Source organism: Trachurus japonicus, chromosome 21 (genome assembly GCF_045865225.1).
Source record: "Trachurus japonicus isolate A0001 chromosome 21, Traja_1.0".
Taxonomy (NCBI): Eukaryota; Metazoa; Chordata; class Actinopteri; order Carangiformes; family Carangidae; genus Trachurus; species Trachurus japonicus.
The window spans coordinates 15,151,936-15,168,460 of record NC_140927.1 but is presented as its reverse complement, the minus strand read 5'-3'; the positions used below and the strand labels follow the sequence as shown (position 1 = coordinate 15,168,460).

At 38.1% G+C, this 16,525-nt stretch overlaps 2 protein-coding genes across 2 annotated transcripts in view; both read right to left on the bottom strand.

Moving 5' to 3' along the window:
* The window catches only part of LOC146964907 (sacsin-like), a 40,163-nt gene extending 25,232 nt beyond the window's left edge, over positions 1-14,931 (bottom strand). Inside the window, exon 1 of the mRNA XM_085764976.1 lies at positions 14,877-14,931. The gene's annotated coding sequence lies outside the window, so the exon portion shown is untranslated. The remainder of the gene's footprint in view (positions 1-14,876) is intronic.
* LOC146964908 (sacsin-like) lies at positions 9,204-9,847 on the bottom strand (the record flags this gene model as incomplete). The annotated part of the gene is made up of 1 exon (XM_085764262.1): positions 9,204-9,847. A coding segment is annotated over one exon (585 nt), but the record flags the coding sequence as incomplete, so codon positions are not given.
* Positions 14,932-16,525: the final 1,594 nt, after the last annotated feature.

The window sequence follows — 16,525 nt, the reverse complement described above, 5'->3', positions numbered from 1 at the left end:
TGCACTGTAGCAATCACACAAGCCTAAATGGAGAATATAAGATAAGATTCCACATCATATTTCAGGAGTGGGTATAGCGACTGTCCTGCCCTCTTGTAGTCACTCTGCATGGGAGTGGGAGACTGTTTTTGACGCGCTCAATAAACACTAAAAGGTTACAACAAAATATGACTTAAATAATGCAAAAGAAACTAATAAAGTGCTGTGGCTGGAAAACAAAGGAGTGAGCGTGGCGAGCGGTAAAAACCGCATGATCCTCCACCCCATGCGTCACCTGACTTCCTGCCCCGTGCTGATAAAGAAAACTCTATACTGCCACCCGTGGAGACCTGACGAAAACCCCAAAAGACAGACAAATAAACGTGTGTGGCTCCTATACACCGGCCCCTAATTGTGATGATAGAACAATTAATCAAACAAATAAGGAGTCACAAACTAATCTAATCTTCTGTCTTCTGTCTTCTTTCTTCTGAGTCAAGATCCTCCAACACGTGTGACTCAACGTTGGGTCATGACCTCTACACTGCTTCTTGAAGCAAGAAGAGCTTGGATATGGGCCGCTCCAAATGCCCTGTCTTTGTCTTCAACTGTACTGCACGTACGAGTCCTTTTTTGTCCGGGTAAGTCTTTGTTACTCTTCCCATAATCCATGAACCACGAGGAGCTGTTTGATCCATGACAACAACAATGTCTCCAATCATGAAACTTCTCTGAGGTTTCGTCCACTTTTGCCGTTCCTGCAGTAGAGGCAAGTATTCCCTTGTCCACCTCTTCCAAAACAGATCTGAAAGGTATTGGACCTGCCTCCATCTTCTCTTGATGTAAACATCATCCTCGTGAAAGAGGCCAGGAGCAAGAGTGGGTTTACCTTTGAGCAAAAGGATATGATTTGGAGTGAGGGCTTCCAAGTCATTGACATCATCAGAGACCTTGGTTAGGGGGCGGTCGTTGAGAATAGCCTCCACTTCACACATGATAGTATGCAGGCTTTCATCATTCAAAGATTGTTGTCGCAGAACAGAAAACAGGACCTTTCTAACCATCCTGATGAGCCGCTCCCACACACCGCCATGATGGGAGGCGGTGGGGGTGTTGAACATCCAGTCAATGCCCTTCTGCAGGAGAGCACCTTTAATCTTGCTGTGGTCTATGGCAGCCAAGGCTTTTCTTAGCTCTCGTTCCGCCCCAACAAAGTTTGTGCCATTGTCTGACCTCAAACTGGACACTTGACCTCTCTTGACCATAGCACGTCCTCTCTTGACCTCAATGGGCCCGAAGTAATCCACTCCTACGTTGGTGAAAGGAGGCAGGTCTGGAATAATTCTCTCCCTTGGCATGTCGGCCATTTTCTGCTCACTCGGCTGTCCTCGATACCTTCGTCGCAAGGTTGAGAGCATGTAATTTCTCCCAGCATGGCCAAGTTGTTGATGACTGAGCATGTCGCAGAATGAGATTGGATACATGATGACCTTTGGACAGTATTACAGGATGTTTCAGCTCCTCAGGTAAAGCTGACCTACTGAGTCTTCCACCCACTCTCAATAAACCATCCTGCAACACAGGATCCAGCCTGTAGATGTCACTGGTTTTCTTTACACCTCCTCCTCCTCCTCTCTCCAATGAAGTGATTTCCTCCATGAATGTTGCCCGCTGACTGAAGTCTACAATGGCAGACTCTGCTCTGGAGAGGTCACTCACAGAGAGTGACTGACCTTCAATAGCATCTCTGGCCTTTCTCATCTCCTCTTCAACAGGTTGTGTGGGCGAGACAGCAAAAGATACAACAATTTCCTTCCTTTTTCTCTTTAGCTCCAGGAGAATAGTTTTGAGCCTGAGGAGCCAGGCAACTGAGGTCTTGAGCTTAGTCCACACAGAAAAGTGATGAATAAGTCTGGTGGTGGCATCCTCTGAACCAGAGATGATGACATTTGCCCTTAGGTCCCTTTTGACCTCGCAAGACTGCATGGAGCCACATGTATGTTGTTGAGAACGTGAGACATTAAACTAAGTTACTTGCAATCAACACGGCCTCATCCTTGGAACACGAACATGACAGACAGGAGCAACAACAAAAAAAAGAAAGAAAAAATAAGAAGTTTACTGTCAGTACGTGTGCAGTTTGTGATTATTGTTGATCATTTGACCGAGGTGAAATTGGTTTTATATTCGACATTCACTAGTTTTTTCTGTTTCTAACTTTAATAGCGTCATGAAAACTGCACCGATTTCATCCAGGTTGATATTATTTTGTAGAGATCAGTGAGCCACACATTTCACAGGTCTCATCAACTCACCAACCTCAGTGGCTGTGGCGAAAACTCAAAGGAACAGCGCTGAATGTCTTTCCGAGTACTGTGCGGCAGTCGGATTTTTCCGTTTGAACAAATAAAAACAATAACAAGAACACAGAAATACTGTCATTACCACAAAGCTAAGAGTTTCACAGCATTTTATTATTCACTCATATTCAATAGCGCCACCATTTGGTCAGTTATTAAGCATTTTACCTTTGGGCTGATAACATTTCTTGATTTTATTTTGAAATAGCTCTCTGGAATTTCAACTTACAAACACCATTCTACTTTTCATTCGTTTGTAAGGTTGGTATTGATCTTTTACAACCATTATCTCCCAGAAAATCATGTAAAAAAAATCCCCAAACAATTAGTATCCATTGACCTTATTTTATGAATATTTCTTGATTTTATTTTGAAATAGCTCTCTGGAATTTCAACTTACAAACACCATTCTACTTCTCATTTGTTTGTAAGGTTGGTATTGATCTTTCACAACCATTATCTCCCAGAAAATCATGTAAAAAAAAAATCCACAAACAATTAGTATCCATTGACCTTATTTTATGAATATTTCTTGATTTTAAAATAGCTCTCTGGAATTTCAACTTACAAACACCATTCTACTTCTCATTTGTTTGTAAGGTTGGTATTGATCTTTCACAACCATTATCTCCCAGAAAACCATGTAAAAAAAAAATCCCCAAACAATTAGCATCCATTGACCTTATTTTACGAATATTTCTTGATTTTATTTTGAAATAGCTCTCTGGAATTTCAACCTACAAACACCATTCTACTTCTCATTTGTTTGTTAGGTTGGTATTGATATTTCACAACCATTATCTCCCAGAAAATCATGTAAAAAAAAATCCACAAACAATTAGTATCCATTGACCTTATTTTATGAATATTTCTTGATTTTATTTTGAAATAGCTCTCTGGAATCTCAACTTACAAACACCATTCTACTTCTCATTTGTTTGTAAGGTTGGTATTGATCTTTCACAACCATTATCTCCCAGAAAATCGTGTAAAAAAAAAAACCCACAAACAATAAGTATTCATTGAACATTGTGTATGAATATTTCTTGATTTTATTTTGAAATAGCTCTCTGGAATTTCAACTTACAAACACCATTTTACTTCTCATTTGTTAGTAAGGTTGGTATTGATCTTTTACAACCATTATCTCCCAGAAAATCATGTAAAGAAAAAAATCCACAAACAATAAGTATTCATTGAACATTGTGTATGAATATTTCTTGATTTTATTTTGAAATAGCTCTCTGGAATTTCAACCTACAAACACCATTCTACTTCTCATTTGTTTGTAAGGTTGGTATTGATCTTTCACAACCATTATCTCCCAGAAAATCATGTAAAAAAGAAAATCCCCAAACAATTAGTATCCATTGACCTTATTTTATGAATATTTCTTGATTTTATTTTGAAATAGCTCTCTGGAATTTCAACCTACAAACACCATTCTACTCCTCATTTGTTTATAAGGTTGGTATTGATTTTCACAACCATTATTTCCCAGAAAAACATGGGAGAATATCCTAGAAACAATTAGTATCCATTGAGCATATTTTATGAATATTTTATATATTTTATTTTGAAATACCTCCATCCATCCATCCATTTATTTTCTTCCGCTTCTTCCGGATCCGGGTCGCGGGGGCAGCAGTTGGAGCAGGGATCCCCAGACTTCCCTCTCCCCGGACACTTCTTCCAGCTCTTCTGGGAGGACTCCAAGGCGTTCCCAGGCCAGCCGAGTGACGTAGTCACTCCAGCGTGTCCTGGGTCTTCCTCGGGGCCTCCTCCCGGTGGGACATGCCTGGAACACCTCCCAAGGGAGGTGTCCAGATGCCGACCCTCCTCTCGATGTGGAGGAGCAGCGGCTCTACTCCGAGCTCCTCCCGGGTGACAGAGCTCCTCACCCTATCTCTGAGGGAGTGCCCCGCCACCCTGCGGAGGAAACTCATTTCGGCCGCTTGTATCCGGGATCCCGTTCTTTCGGTCATGACCCAGAGTTCATGACCATAGGTGAGGGTGGGAACGTAGATCGACCGGCAAATCGAGAGCTTCGCCTTTCGGCTCAGGTCCTTCTTCACCATGATGGACCGATACAACGACCGCATTACTGCGGCCGCCGCACCGATCTGCCTGTCGATCTCGCACTCCATTCTCCCCTCACTTGTGAACAAGACCCCGAGATACTTAAACTCCTCCACCTGAGGCAGGAACTCTCCCCCGCCCTGGAGGGTTCAAACCACCTTTTTCCGGTCGAGAACCATGGCCTCAGACTTAGAGGTGCTGATTCTCATCCCAGCTGCTTCACACTCGGCTGCAAACCGCCCCAGTGCATGCTGAAGGTCCTGGCTCGAGAGAGCCAACAAGACAACATCATCCGCAAAAAGCAGAGATGAAATCAAGTGGCTCCCGAACCGTACCCCCTCCGGCCCTTGGCTGCACCTAGAAATTCTGTCCATAAAAATAATGAACAGAACTGGTGACAAAGGGCAGCCCTGCCTGAGTCCAACACGCACCGGGAACAGGTCATACAGGGACCGTACAGTCCTCAGCAGAAGGTATAGAGCTGGTCCAGCGTTCCACAGCCAGGATGAAAACCGCATTGTTCTTCCTGAATCCGAGGCTCGACTATCGATCGAATTCTCCTCTCCAGTACCCTAGAATAGACTTTCCCCGGGAGGCTGAGGAGTGTGATCCCCCGATAGTATTTTGAAATAACTCTTTGGAATAAATAAAACCAAGAAATACGTATGTGTGCTCGATGAATACTAATTGTTTCTGGGATACATTTTACATGATTTTCTGGGAGACAATATTCATAAAATAAGGTCAATGGATACTAATTGTTTGTGGAATTTTTTTTTACATGATTTTCTGGGAGATAATGGTTGCGAAAGATCAATACCAACCTTACAAACAAATGAGAAGTAGAATGGTGTTTGTACGTTGAAATTCCAGAGAGCTATTTCAAAATAAAATCAAGAAATATTCATACACAATGTTCAATAAATAGTAATTGTTTGTGGATTTTCTTTTAACATGATTTTCTGGGAGATAATGATTGTAAAAGATAAATACCAAACTTACAAACATTTGAGAAGTAGAATGGTGTTTGTAGGTTGAAATTCCAGAAAGCTATTTCAAAATAAAACTGAGAAATATTCATACATAAAGTTCAATGAATACTTATTGTTTCTGGAATATTTTTAACATGATTTTCTGGGAGATAATGGTTGTAAAAGATCAATACCAACCTTACAAACAAATGAGAAGTAGAATGATGTATGTAGGTTGAAATTCCAGAGAGCTATTTCAAAATAAAATCAAGAAATATTCATACACAATGTTCAATAAATACTAATTGTTTGTGGATTTTCTTTTTACATGATTTTCTGGGAGATAATGGTTGTGAAAGATCAATACCAACCTTACAAACAAATGAGAAGTAGAATGGTGTTTGGAAGTTGAAATTCCAGAGAGCTATTTCAAAATAAAATCAAGAAATATTCATACACAATGTTCAATAAATAGTAATTGTTTGTGGATTTTCTTTTAACATGATTTTCTGGGAGATACTGGTTGTGAAAGATCAATACCAACCTTACAAACAAATGAAAAGTAGAATGGTGTTTGTAGGTTGAAATTCCAGAAAGGTATTTCAAAATAAAACTGCGAAATATTAATAAAATATGGTCAATGGATACTAATTGTTTGTGGATTTTTTTTTTTTCATGATTTTCTGGGAGATAATGGTTGTGAAAGATCAATACCAACCTTACAAACAAATGAGAAGTAGAATGGTGTTTGGAAGTTGAAATTCCAGAGAGCTATTTCAAAATAAAATCAAGAAATATTCATACACAATGTTCAATAAATACTAATTGTTTGTGGATTTTCTTTTTACATGATTTTCTGGGAGATAATGGTTGTGAAAGATCAATACCAACCTTACAAACAAATGAGAAGTAGAATGGTGTTTGGAAGTTGAAATTCCAGAGAGCTATTTCAAAATAAAATCAAGAAATATTCATACACAATGTTCAATAAATAGTAATTGTTTGTGGATTTTCTTTTAACATGATTTTCTGGGAGATACTGGTTGTGAAAGATCAATACCAACCTTACAAACAAATGAGAAGTAGAATGGTGTTTGTAGGTTGAAATTCCAGAAAGGTATTTCAAAATAAAACTGCAAAATATTAATAAAATATGGTCAATGGATACTAATTGTTTGTGGATTTTTTTTTTTTCATGATTTTCTGGGAGATAATGGTTGTGAAAGATCAATATCAACCTTACAAACAAATGAGAAGTAGAATGGTGTTTGGAAGTTGAAATTCCAGAGAGCTATTTCAAAATAAAATCAAGAAATATTCATACACAATGTTCAATGAATACTTATTGTTTGTGGATTTTTTTTTTTTTACATGATTTTCTGGGAGATAATGGCAAATATTGGTTGCAAGCGGTGGAGGATGATGGATTCTCCACCAGGTAAATGTAAACATCGCCCAACTGGAGCTTCGGCAGGGAGCTGGTCATTTTAAACAGCTCGTATACAGCAGCTGGTGTTGAATATGGGTCACAAGTGCCCAAAACTTCAAAGTTGTTTTTATATCTTTCTTTCTCAGCTGCTGGCAGATGATTTAAAGTCATTACTCGGTTGTTTGTCCATAGAAAGTCCGTTGCGCTGCTATTTTGGAATGTTGCTTTTGACCGCCAGGTCCCTGGGAAGTCACGTGACTGAAAGCTATCAATTGGGCCCAAGTAAATCCATAGCCTATACACCACAGTATAAATGTACGTTAATTTACTAACGACAACGGTCAGTACAAATGTAAGGCCACTATTATGCAACAGCAAGCAATCAACACCAATATGACAGCTGATATCACGTATTATGTTGTGTTACTTTGTGGGACTAAATTAATATACTAATCCAACACTCAAGCAACTTTTACAAATGTCTTGACTGAAGATTCCTTTCACATATGCTTACAAATTCACTTTAATGTGAATATTGAAGAAATACTGTATCACTCAAACAGGTGGTTGGCCACCCCGGTGTATAAATAGGATAAAAAAAACCGAGGAGGTAATGGTTCAACACACTAGTTATTGTTTTTAAAAACATGACGCAAGAGTTGCTGTTTCTTCATTTATTAAACATTTATTATTATGTTTTTTATTTCAAAAGGTAAATCTTAATACAACTTAAACAAAAGACAATAATAATGACAGATTTACTCTGAAGTCTTTAACATTTTCATTTTCATAACCATACAGTAATTATATGCATTTTGCTTCAGTAAGTATAGATGTGTCCAGTATTGAAAAAACAAATAGATGCACTTTCATAATAGTTACGCAGTTACAGTATTGGTCCTCAGTGACTAGTTTTAAATGTTTAAACTTTAAATGTTAACAAAATTGCAAAATGAAGAAATATGCATGAATTGAACAGTTATAAACATTTGACATTCAAAAAAAGAATAATAAACTACATCTGCAGTTTATTCACAATTTATATCCTGAATAGTTATAAATGTTTTTTTTAATAGTGCAATATAGTGTGAAGACATACAATCAAATACAGGCGTGCAACATGGGTGATTAACTAACAGTACAATACAAACAAGACTTAAAATAGGCAAACAGAGAGAAGACAATTTTTTCTTTCTCTCACAGTAGTTATAAATGTTAACATATTGAGAAAGACAGAAAAAACTTAGCCTTAGTTAAGTTGTTATATTTGCAAATAAAATATTATGTTGTTCAATGATTACATGGTTCCTCCATCAGTTGTTATAAATGCTTATGAAAAAAGAAAGGAAGAAAAAAAAACAATTTGCTCTTCCATACACGCAATACTGGAACTCAGTGAGTAGTCATAAACGCAAATAAACATAAAGTAGTCACATGGATTTTGATGAGTATATAATAATAATAATAATTCATATAACAATTTTCATAACAAAATCATACACTAAACATATTGATTCTCAGAGAGTAGTTATAAATCAAAACTAAAAATTATAAATAAAAAAATAAAATCAAACTAAAACAAATCCTTTTCATTGATCCTCAGTGATGGGTTTCATATAAAACAAACTACATTCTGCTTAAATTATACGGTTGTTTTGAGTAGTACTGTTTCAGTATCACCATATGGCTAACCATGTTTTTAAACCATAAAAAATAAAATCTTAAATGGACTTTTCCAGCTTGACAGGTTTGTCTGTCTTGAATCTCTAATTTGAGAAAAATGAACAATATCTGCAGTTGATACACAATAATATTGGTCTTTAGTAAGGAGCAAGGATGGACCCTGATTATTTTTATCCTGAGTAGTTATAACCGTTGACATTTTGAGAAAGAAAAAAAAACATATGCGCTTCCATGGATATAATCATGCTTAACCTCAGTGAGTTGCTATAATTGCAAATAAAATATTAAGTTCAATAATTACATAGTTCTCCTACCAGTTGTCATAAATGTTTATAATGAAAAAAGAAAGGAAGGAAAAAAAAACTTGCTCTTCCATACACACAATAGTGAAACTCAGCGAGTAGTCATAAACGCAAATAAAGGTAAAGTTGTCCCATGATCAATGGGGTATTATATTGATGAGTAGTCTCAAAAAATCAATATAATATTCACATAACAATTTTCTTAACGTCATACACTAAACATATTGATTCTTGGAGAGTAGTTATAAATCAAAAATTAAAAAAAATACAACAAATCCTTTTCATTGATCCTCAGTAATGGGTCTCATATAAAACAATCTACATTTGTGCCTAAGTTATATGGCTGTTCTGAGTAGTAATGTTTCAGTATCACCTTATGGCTAACCATGTTTTTAAACCATAAAAAATAAAATCTTAAATGGACTTTTCCAGCATGACAGGTTTGTCTGTCTTGAATCTCTAATTGACATATACCTCTACTCTAGTGAGAAGCTCATCTGCTTGGTTCAGTGCTTGCATTTCATTCTCTGGTTTGAACTGAGTGTTTGGGATGTGGGGATATGGGTGGGAGCTGGGATACTGAGTCTTTTTGGCGTCCACTCCCAGCTTCTTCAGATTTTGCACAATTTGAGGCAGACCTCTCAGTTCAGGGTTGTAGCAGGAAACATTTGCAGCAAGGGCTGAAATTGAGCTGTTACCAGAAGGTTGACCGTGTCTTTTATACTCTGCAGCCGTGAGGGACTTTTCCACTGCTTGATGGACTTTAAACAGACACCACTCTGTGCTTCCCCCACCAATGTCTTTGTAGGTGGCTTCAAGATCACAGCGAGCCTGCTTGCACCAGCGCTGGGCCTCCTCTTTGTTTGGCCTTGGAACATTTTCATTATGGCTCCAAAAGTTGTAGTTGAAGTTATTAGACCTCTTGGAGAATCTCTCCCGACTATCTCTGTGATGCCTGGCTTCCTGATTCCACTGCTGGTAGAAGTCTCTGAAATCTGAGTATCCCCTTGGAGATGATGACCCTCCAGTTTTGCTTTTGCTTTTTCATTGGCTGAGCTCAGAAATGCAATTCTGCAAGTATCTGAATGCCTCTTCAGCGAGAGGGTAGTCGTGATTTTTGTCAGGATGCCATCTGAGGTACAGCCGTCTGATGGCCTTTTTCCTCTCCTCTGGAGGTAGAGTCCAGATCTCTTGCAAACGTCTGTCAATTTCCCTTTTAGCTTCATCAATAGAGACTGGTGAGGATCTCGTGGATGATGGGCTTGTGGTTGATGATTGAAAAGAATGCACCACATCCATCACTGGTTCTTCTAACAAGACAAACAAGAATAACAAATAAGATAATGATTTAAGTTTGGCTGGAAGAGCCTAATTAGGTACTTTATAACACCCTCCCAGAAGTCTCACTATGAACTCTCGTGTTTGCTGGAGGCAAGGCCGTAGCTACCATTGAGGACACCGAGGTCATGACCTCGGTATTTTTTTCGACCTAATGAATGGAAAAAAAAAAAAAAAAAAGTATTAGTATTAGTATAAAGTATTAGGGAGGACAGATGGAAGGTGACTGAGTGACTCCTCTCTTGTCCAAACAATTCCGGTAGGCCTATAATGCTCTTGTTTATTGACGCCCTCACGTACGCTGGTGTTTGTTTACTGGTCGCGGGAAAAAAGGCGATTCATTCGGAAAAAGCGAGTGATACAGCGCGTCGCGGAGCCTGTGTGCATGGAGGAGAAGGCTACTGAGTGAGTTGGTTGGCTCTAGATAAACTGCTCTTTCCAACCAGTTGTTACACTGTAAAAGTTTCGTACATACGTGCACTTGAAGCGCTGTATTATTTCGGGACGGGACCTCATGTATGCAGAGAAAACAGCTGTTTAATATGGTCAATTCAGCGCCGTTTACTGTCTGTGTCCTGCACTATGCACTAGTTGAGCTAAGTGGGGGAGAGCAGAGACCTCTTTCCTGCAGATACTATACTGAGGGGGCATCTGCACTGTCCATTCTTCCATCAACTTTATGTGAAAAGCACAGTGACATGATAAATTTTATGTTTACAGACAGGGGCGTCACTAAGTTTTAAGGACAGGGGGGCTTAGCCCCCAGGAGATGCACAAGATGTGAGCATATGTGGTGCACAAGCACAAATATTTCACAAACAAAGACTGTGAAATTGTTTCAAAAAATTTTTGGACAGATTTAACAAAGAGCATACGGTGTAAAGTTTAGGCAACCATTAGTTTTATTTCAGTCTTTTTTATTTATTTATTTAAAGAAAGCTAAGACCGGTGAGATTACTACAGACATGTCTGGAGTAGGCTACAGTAGAAAATGTAAATTTTTCATCTCTGCCTAGTAAGAATACTAACAAAAATCACATTAGAGTAAAATCTACCTTTGAATCATGGGATATCAGGCAAATGAATAAGTAATGTGTAGGCTAACTGTGTAGAAGTAGATGCTAAAAAAAATGAACCTGAGCAATTTTGCAGCTGTTTTATTATCAGAGATACATATGTCCAGGTGGAATTTGACCTTTGGAAAACTAATTAGGCTATATTTCACTAATAGCCTGTGTCATAATATTCACTCCATCCAAATACAACTGTTTTTGGCTCATTTTGATTTCACCTAGACCTCTTCATATTTTCCCATACAAAGAAGACCATACAACCGAAATGAAGTTTGACACCAATATTTTACTAATAAAAAATATGCATAGAAATGTGAAATACTACATAGCTAAACAACGTGAATAACCAATTATAACACAAACCAAAATTTGCTGCAACAAGGAACAGTCAGATGTATGTTTGTGGTAACTATAAGGAAAAGCAAACAAACTTCCTGGGCCTGTTTCAAAGTGAGGAACACAGCTGACGCTCCAGAAGGAAGTCACCCCAAAGATAGTAGGCTATAGCTATGGTACAAAAAGAGTGCACACTTCACCCTAGAAACCTTTTAATCTTTATGTTAACAACCAGGACCTTCACATTGCATTTCAGACTTTTTTTTTTCGAGCTGGAATTAAACTTTATAATATAATATTTTTGCTACTCTGTGGCTGCTACGAATGTGAGGAGCTAGTCTACTGTTTGTAATAGGTGGTGTGTTCTCATCAGAATTCAGTGAAGTTGGGTCTTCTCTGGATGATCACTAGTGATGATAATATCATAAAAAATGGCATTAATCTAATATGATGTGTGTAGTTTTTATCTGTCAAAGTGCACCAGATTGAAGCCTTTTAATATAAAATTGCCCCAAATTTCTGACGCCACCCCCCCGCGCACCACGACTATGACCTCGGTATTTCAAAAATCCTGGCTACGGCCCTGGCTGGAGGAACTGTGGAAATCAAAGTGCAAACCACTGCCATGTTTTTTGGGACTGCCCTGTCATGAGGGACTACCCTACTGGAGAGAAATACACAATGCCCTACAATACAATATCTTCAAATGTGAAATACCCCTTGATAAACATTTAATAAGTGTCTTGCTGGTGGCCTATAAAAAGAGTATTACCAGGAAATGGTTATCACAGGAGAGCCCAACCTTAAAGGGATAGTTCACCCAAAATTCAAATTTCACTCATTATCTACTCACCCTCATGTCGACTAAGGGCTGGGAGAAGTTTCAGAGTCCTCCGTGCCTTCTCTGAGTTACAGGGGGGCTCAGCACAGCACTGCATGTCCATATGACGGTTGCGAATGGGCCTCACTTTTCTTCGTCCAAAAAGATACACAAAAAAACATCCAAATACCTCCATAGTGCTCGTCTGTATTGAAGCCCCAACATGATACATTTTTCTGAAAAAAATTAAATAAGTCTATATTTCAAGCTTGTTTGTAGTGGAAGCTCCCAGTGTGTCTGTGCAAATCTCGTGCGATTTGCATTGACACCCAGTTCACGGCTCCGCAAATCGCACGAGATTCCAGCAGAGCAACACTGGAAGCTTCCACTACAAACAGCTTGAAATATAGACTTATTTAATTTTTTTCGGAACAATTTCTCATGTTGGGGCTTCAATATAAGAGGGACATTACAGACGAGCACTATAGAGGTATTTGGATGTTTTTTTAGTGTGTCTTTTTGGACGAAGAAAAGTGAGGCCCATTCGCAACCATCATATGGACATGCAGTGCTGCACGGAGCCCTGCTGTAACTCAGAGAAGGCACGGAGGACTCTGAAACTTCTCCCAGCCCTTAGTCGACATGAGGGTGAGTAGATAATGAGCGAAATTTGAATTTTGGGTGAACTATCCCTTTAAATATACCTATGGATGGATATCACAATGGACATTTATAAAATGGAGAAGATAACAGCATTTGTTAATTACAAATTGGAGAAATTCACATCATACTGGGAAAACTGGGTCAAATATGTCATGCCTCATAGGCCAGATTTTATTTTCACAAACCAGTGGCTATGATGTATGAGATAGATCACTCCCTACCGGTACATACATTTTTTATTGAATTTAGTTGTTGTTGTTGTTATGGTTGTTTGTTTTTCTTCTCATTACTTGGATATAAACTAAAATATTATTTTGGCATTTAGGGCATATAACAGATACAAGAATGCTCACATGATGTATATATTGTGAATGTCTGATTCTGAATGTCAATAAAAAAATAATAATAAAAAAAAAGATAATTATTTAAAGTTATGATGAACACGTCATTCCGCAACTTTTAACCCTCAACTGAATATTCAACATGCCACCAGATTCGCTGCTTTCCAGAAACTAAAACGGGTCTTTCAGGTTTCATTGATAATTGTAATGATTCACATTAAAGTACTGTAGAAGAAATTTGTCACTGTTTCTCCCTTGTGTGAAGCCACTGCTTTTGCGTTTGCAAAGGGGTCCTTGGAGTCTTTAGGAACTAATCTTAGCAGTGTTTAGGCCTCTCGAGTCTGAAAGACTCAAATCTCTGATGCTTAGTTTCAAGCTGCTGAAGGCTTTTTTTTTCCCCCAATACACCAGCCTGGGATGCAAGCAGGTGGAGAGGAGTCACACAGTCAGTACAATACTTTTAGTCTACTTGCCAAAAATGAGTACCCGGAAATGTTGAGTACCCCAAAGTTTTATGTTAGAAATATATAGTATGGGTCTCCAGTATTCAGAAACTGCCGGATGCTAACTTTTATATATTGGGCAATTAGCACAATTGACATAATTAGCATAAATTAGCATAATTTCCTATATGGGCAATATTTCAGCAAAATTGACTTGGCTGATCTGGGCAATATTGGAGTGGTTTTAGGGGTTATTGATGATGCTGAATCCATTTCCGACATTTTCAAAATTCAAAATGGCTGTCTAAACCGGAAGGGACCAGATTGAAATCCATCAAAATCGGCCCACTGGCGGTTTAAATCTGGTCACTACCGGTTTAGACAGCCATTTTGAATTTTGAAAATGTCAGAAATGGATTCAGCATCATCAATAACCCCTAAAACCACTCCAATATTGCCCAGATCAGCCAAGTCAATTTTGTTGAAATATTGCCCATATAGGAAATTATGCTAATTTATGCTAATTATGTCAATTGTGCTAATTGCCCAATATATATAAGTTAGCATCCGGCAGTTTCTGAATATTGGGGACCCATACTATATATTTCTAACATAAAACTTTGGGGTACTCAACATTTCCGGGTTCACAATGGGGCCCTATGGACTGGCAAGTAGACTATTTGCAAGAGGTCAACCTTTTGACAGATATTGACTAGGTTCACATAGTATGGATTTTCACTCCTGAATTATCTGATTTTGATTTAGCTGTCTCACCTACCTAAAGCTTAAATCTGTGTAAATATAACATTGAGCAAACTAAAAAAAAAAAAAAACCTCTTCCTGCTGAATTAAGACAGCAGCATAGCCTAGACAGTGTAAATGTATGAACCTATATTTGATATATACATTTATTAGGAAGAGACTATAAGAACTCATTCAAATGTCCCATTAATTTAATTAATTAGGAAGTTATTTCCATCATACTACATAAATACACTCCATGACATCACATTACATTAATACACAGTAGATTTGTTTTGTAAAGGGACCAACGCCTACCTCAGTCATGTCAGTCCGGAGGGCCGCATCAGCTGTGCTCTTGTCAAGTTCAAGGGAACGAATGATGCTGTATCAGTTGCGCTGCAAATAAAAAGAAGGTGGTGTCCAACCCCAACAGCACACCCACTCACATTTTCCTTTTCTTTACAGACTAACAGCGAAACGAAACTTGAACTGGCACCCAAACATGATATCTGTCCGGATGGTTTCCTCTCAACTCCCCGATGAAACGAAACTATTCTTAACGACAGGAAGCGGCCTTTTCTCAACGACAGTCTTTACCTCGAAAATGTGAACCGTGAAAACAAATTGTCATTATTTTCCAAACATGATTTCTTAATGAATAAAAAGTTGCTTTTAACTTGAAATGTTTATTTTCATTGGAAAGCAGATTCCAGGTGCTGCGCTCAGTAGCCTAACAATATTTTAAATTCAGTGACTTTTTTGTAGAACATAGAACAGACCGGAGACTAGAGCACTGGAATAAGAGAGACACGCATTGTCCAATGGAAGAGCCTCCTGATGGCGGAATATGGGTATTGGAAAAGTGCCCAAGAACTGACATCTCATTGTTGGTGAATGAGCAAGCAAGTGCGGTACTTTCAATAATTTAAGGACATTTCTAGATCACCCACGTTAATAGCATCATCGTGGACCCCTTACAGATAAACATTAAAGGAGCGTTGTAAGAATGTGGCCAAAATTGTTGCTGCAGTCAAATTCAAAACACAGCAGCGCGTTGTTTCCCCTCCCCTACCATACAGCGACGCTCAAACCTGCTCTGCTCACTCACAGTCTCAAAGTAGAGTTAAAAGCTAAATATTCATCAACAACCTCACTGTTTCATTGCCCTGACTCACAGGAACTACGAGCGGAGTTCACGTCAATGATCTGCAAGTTATTCTTACATTTCACCCGCTCCGACGCTGTGTCTATGTGCAGCGCTGACACACACACACACACACACACACACACACACACACACACACACACACACACACACACACACACACACACACACACACACACACACACACACACACACACAATTTGTGGGACTAAATTAATATAATCCAACACTCAAGCAACTTTTACAAATGTCTTAAGACTGAAGATTCCTTTCACATATGCTTACAAATTCACTGTAATGTGAATATTGAAGAAATATCACTCAAACAGGGGTTGGCCACCCAGTGTATGAATAGGATAAAAAAACAGAGGCGGTAATGGTTCAACACACTTTTATTGTTTTTAAAAACATGACGCAAGAGTTGCTGTTTCTGCATTTATTAAACTTCATTATATGTTTTTTTATTTCAAAAGGTAAATCTTAATACAACTTAAACAAAAGACAATAATAATGACAGATTTACTCTGAAGTCTTTAACATTTTCATTTTCATAAACATGCAGTAATTATATGCATTTTGCTTCAGTAAGTATAGATGTGTCCAGTATTGAAAAAACTAATAGATGCACTTTCATAATAGTTATGCAGTTACAGTATTGGTCCTCAGTGACTATTTTTAAATGTTAACAAAACAGGAAAAATGAAGGGAAAAAAAGATTTTCATAGCAAAGAGTTATACATGTTTGACATTCAAAAAAATAAACAATATCTGCAGTTGATACACAATAATATTGGTCTTT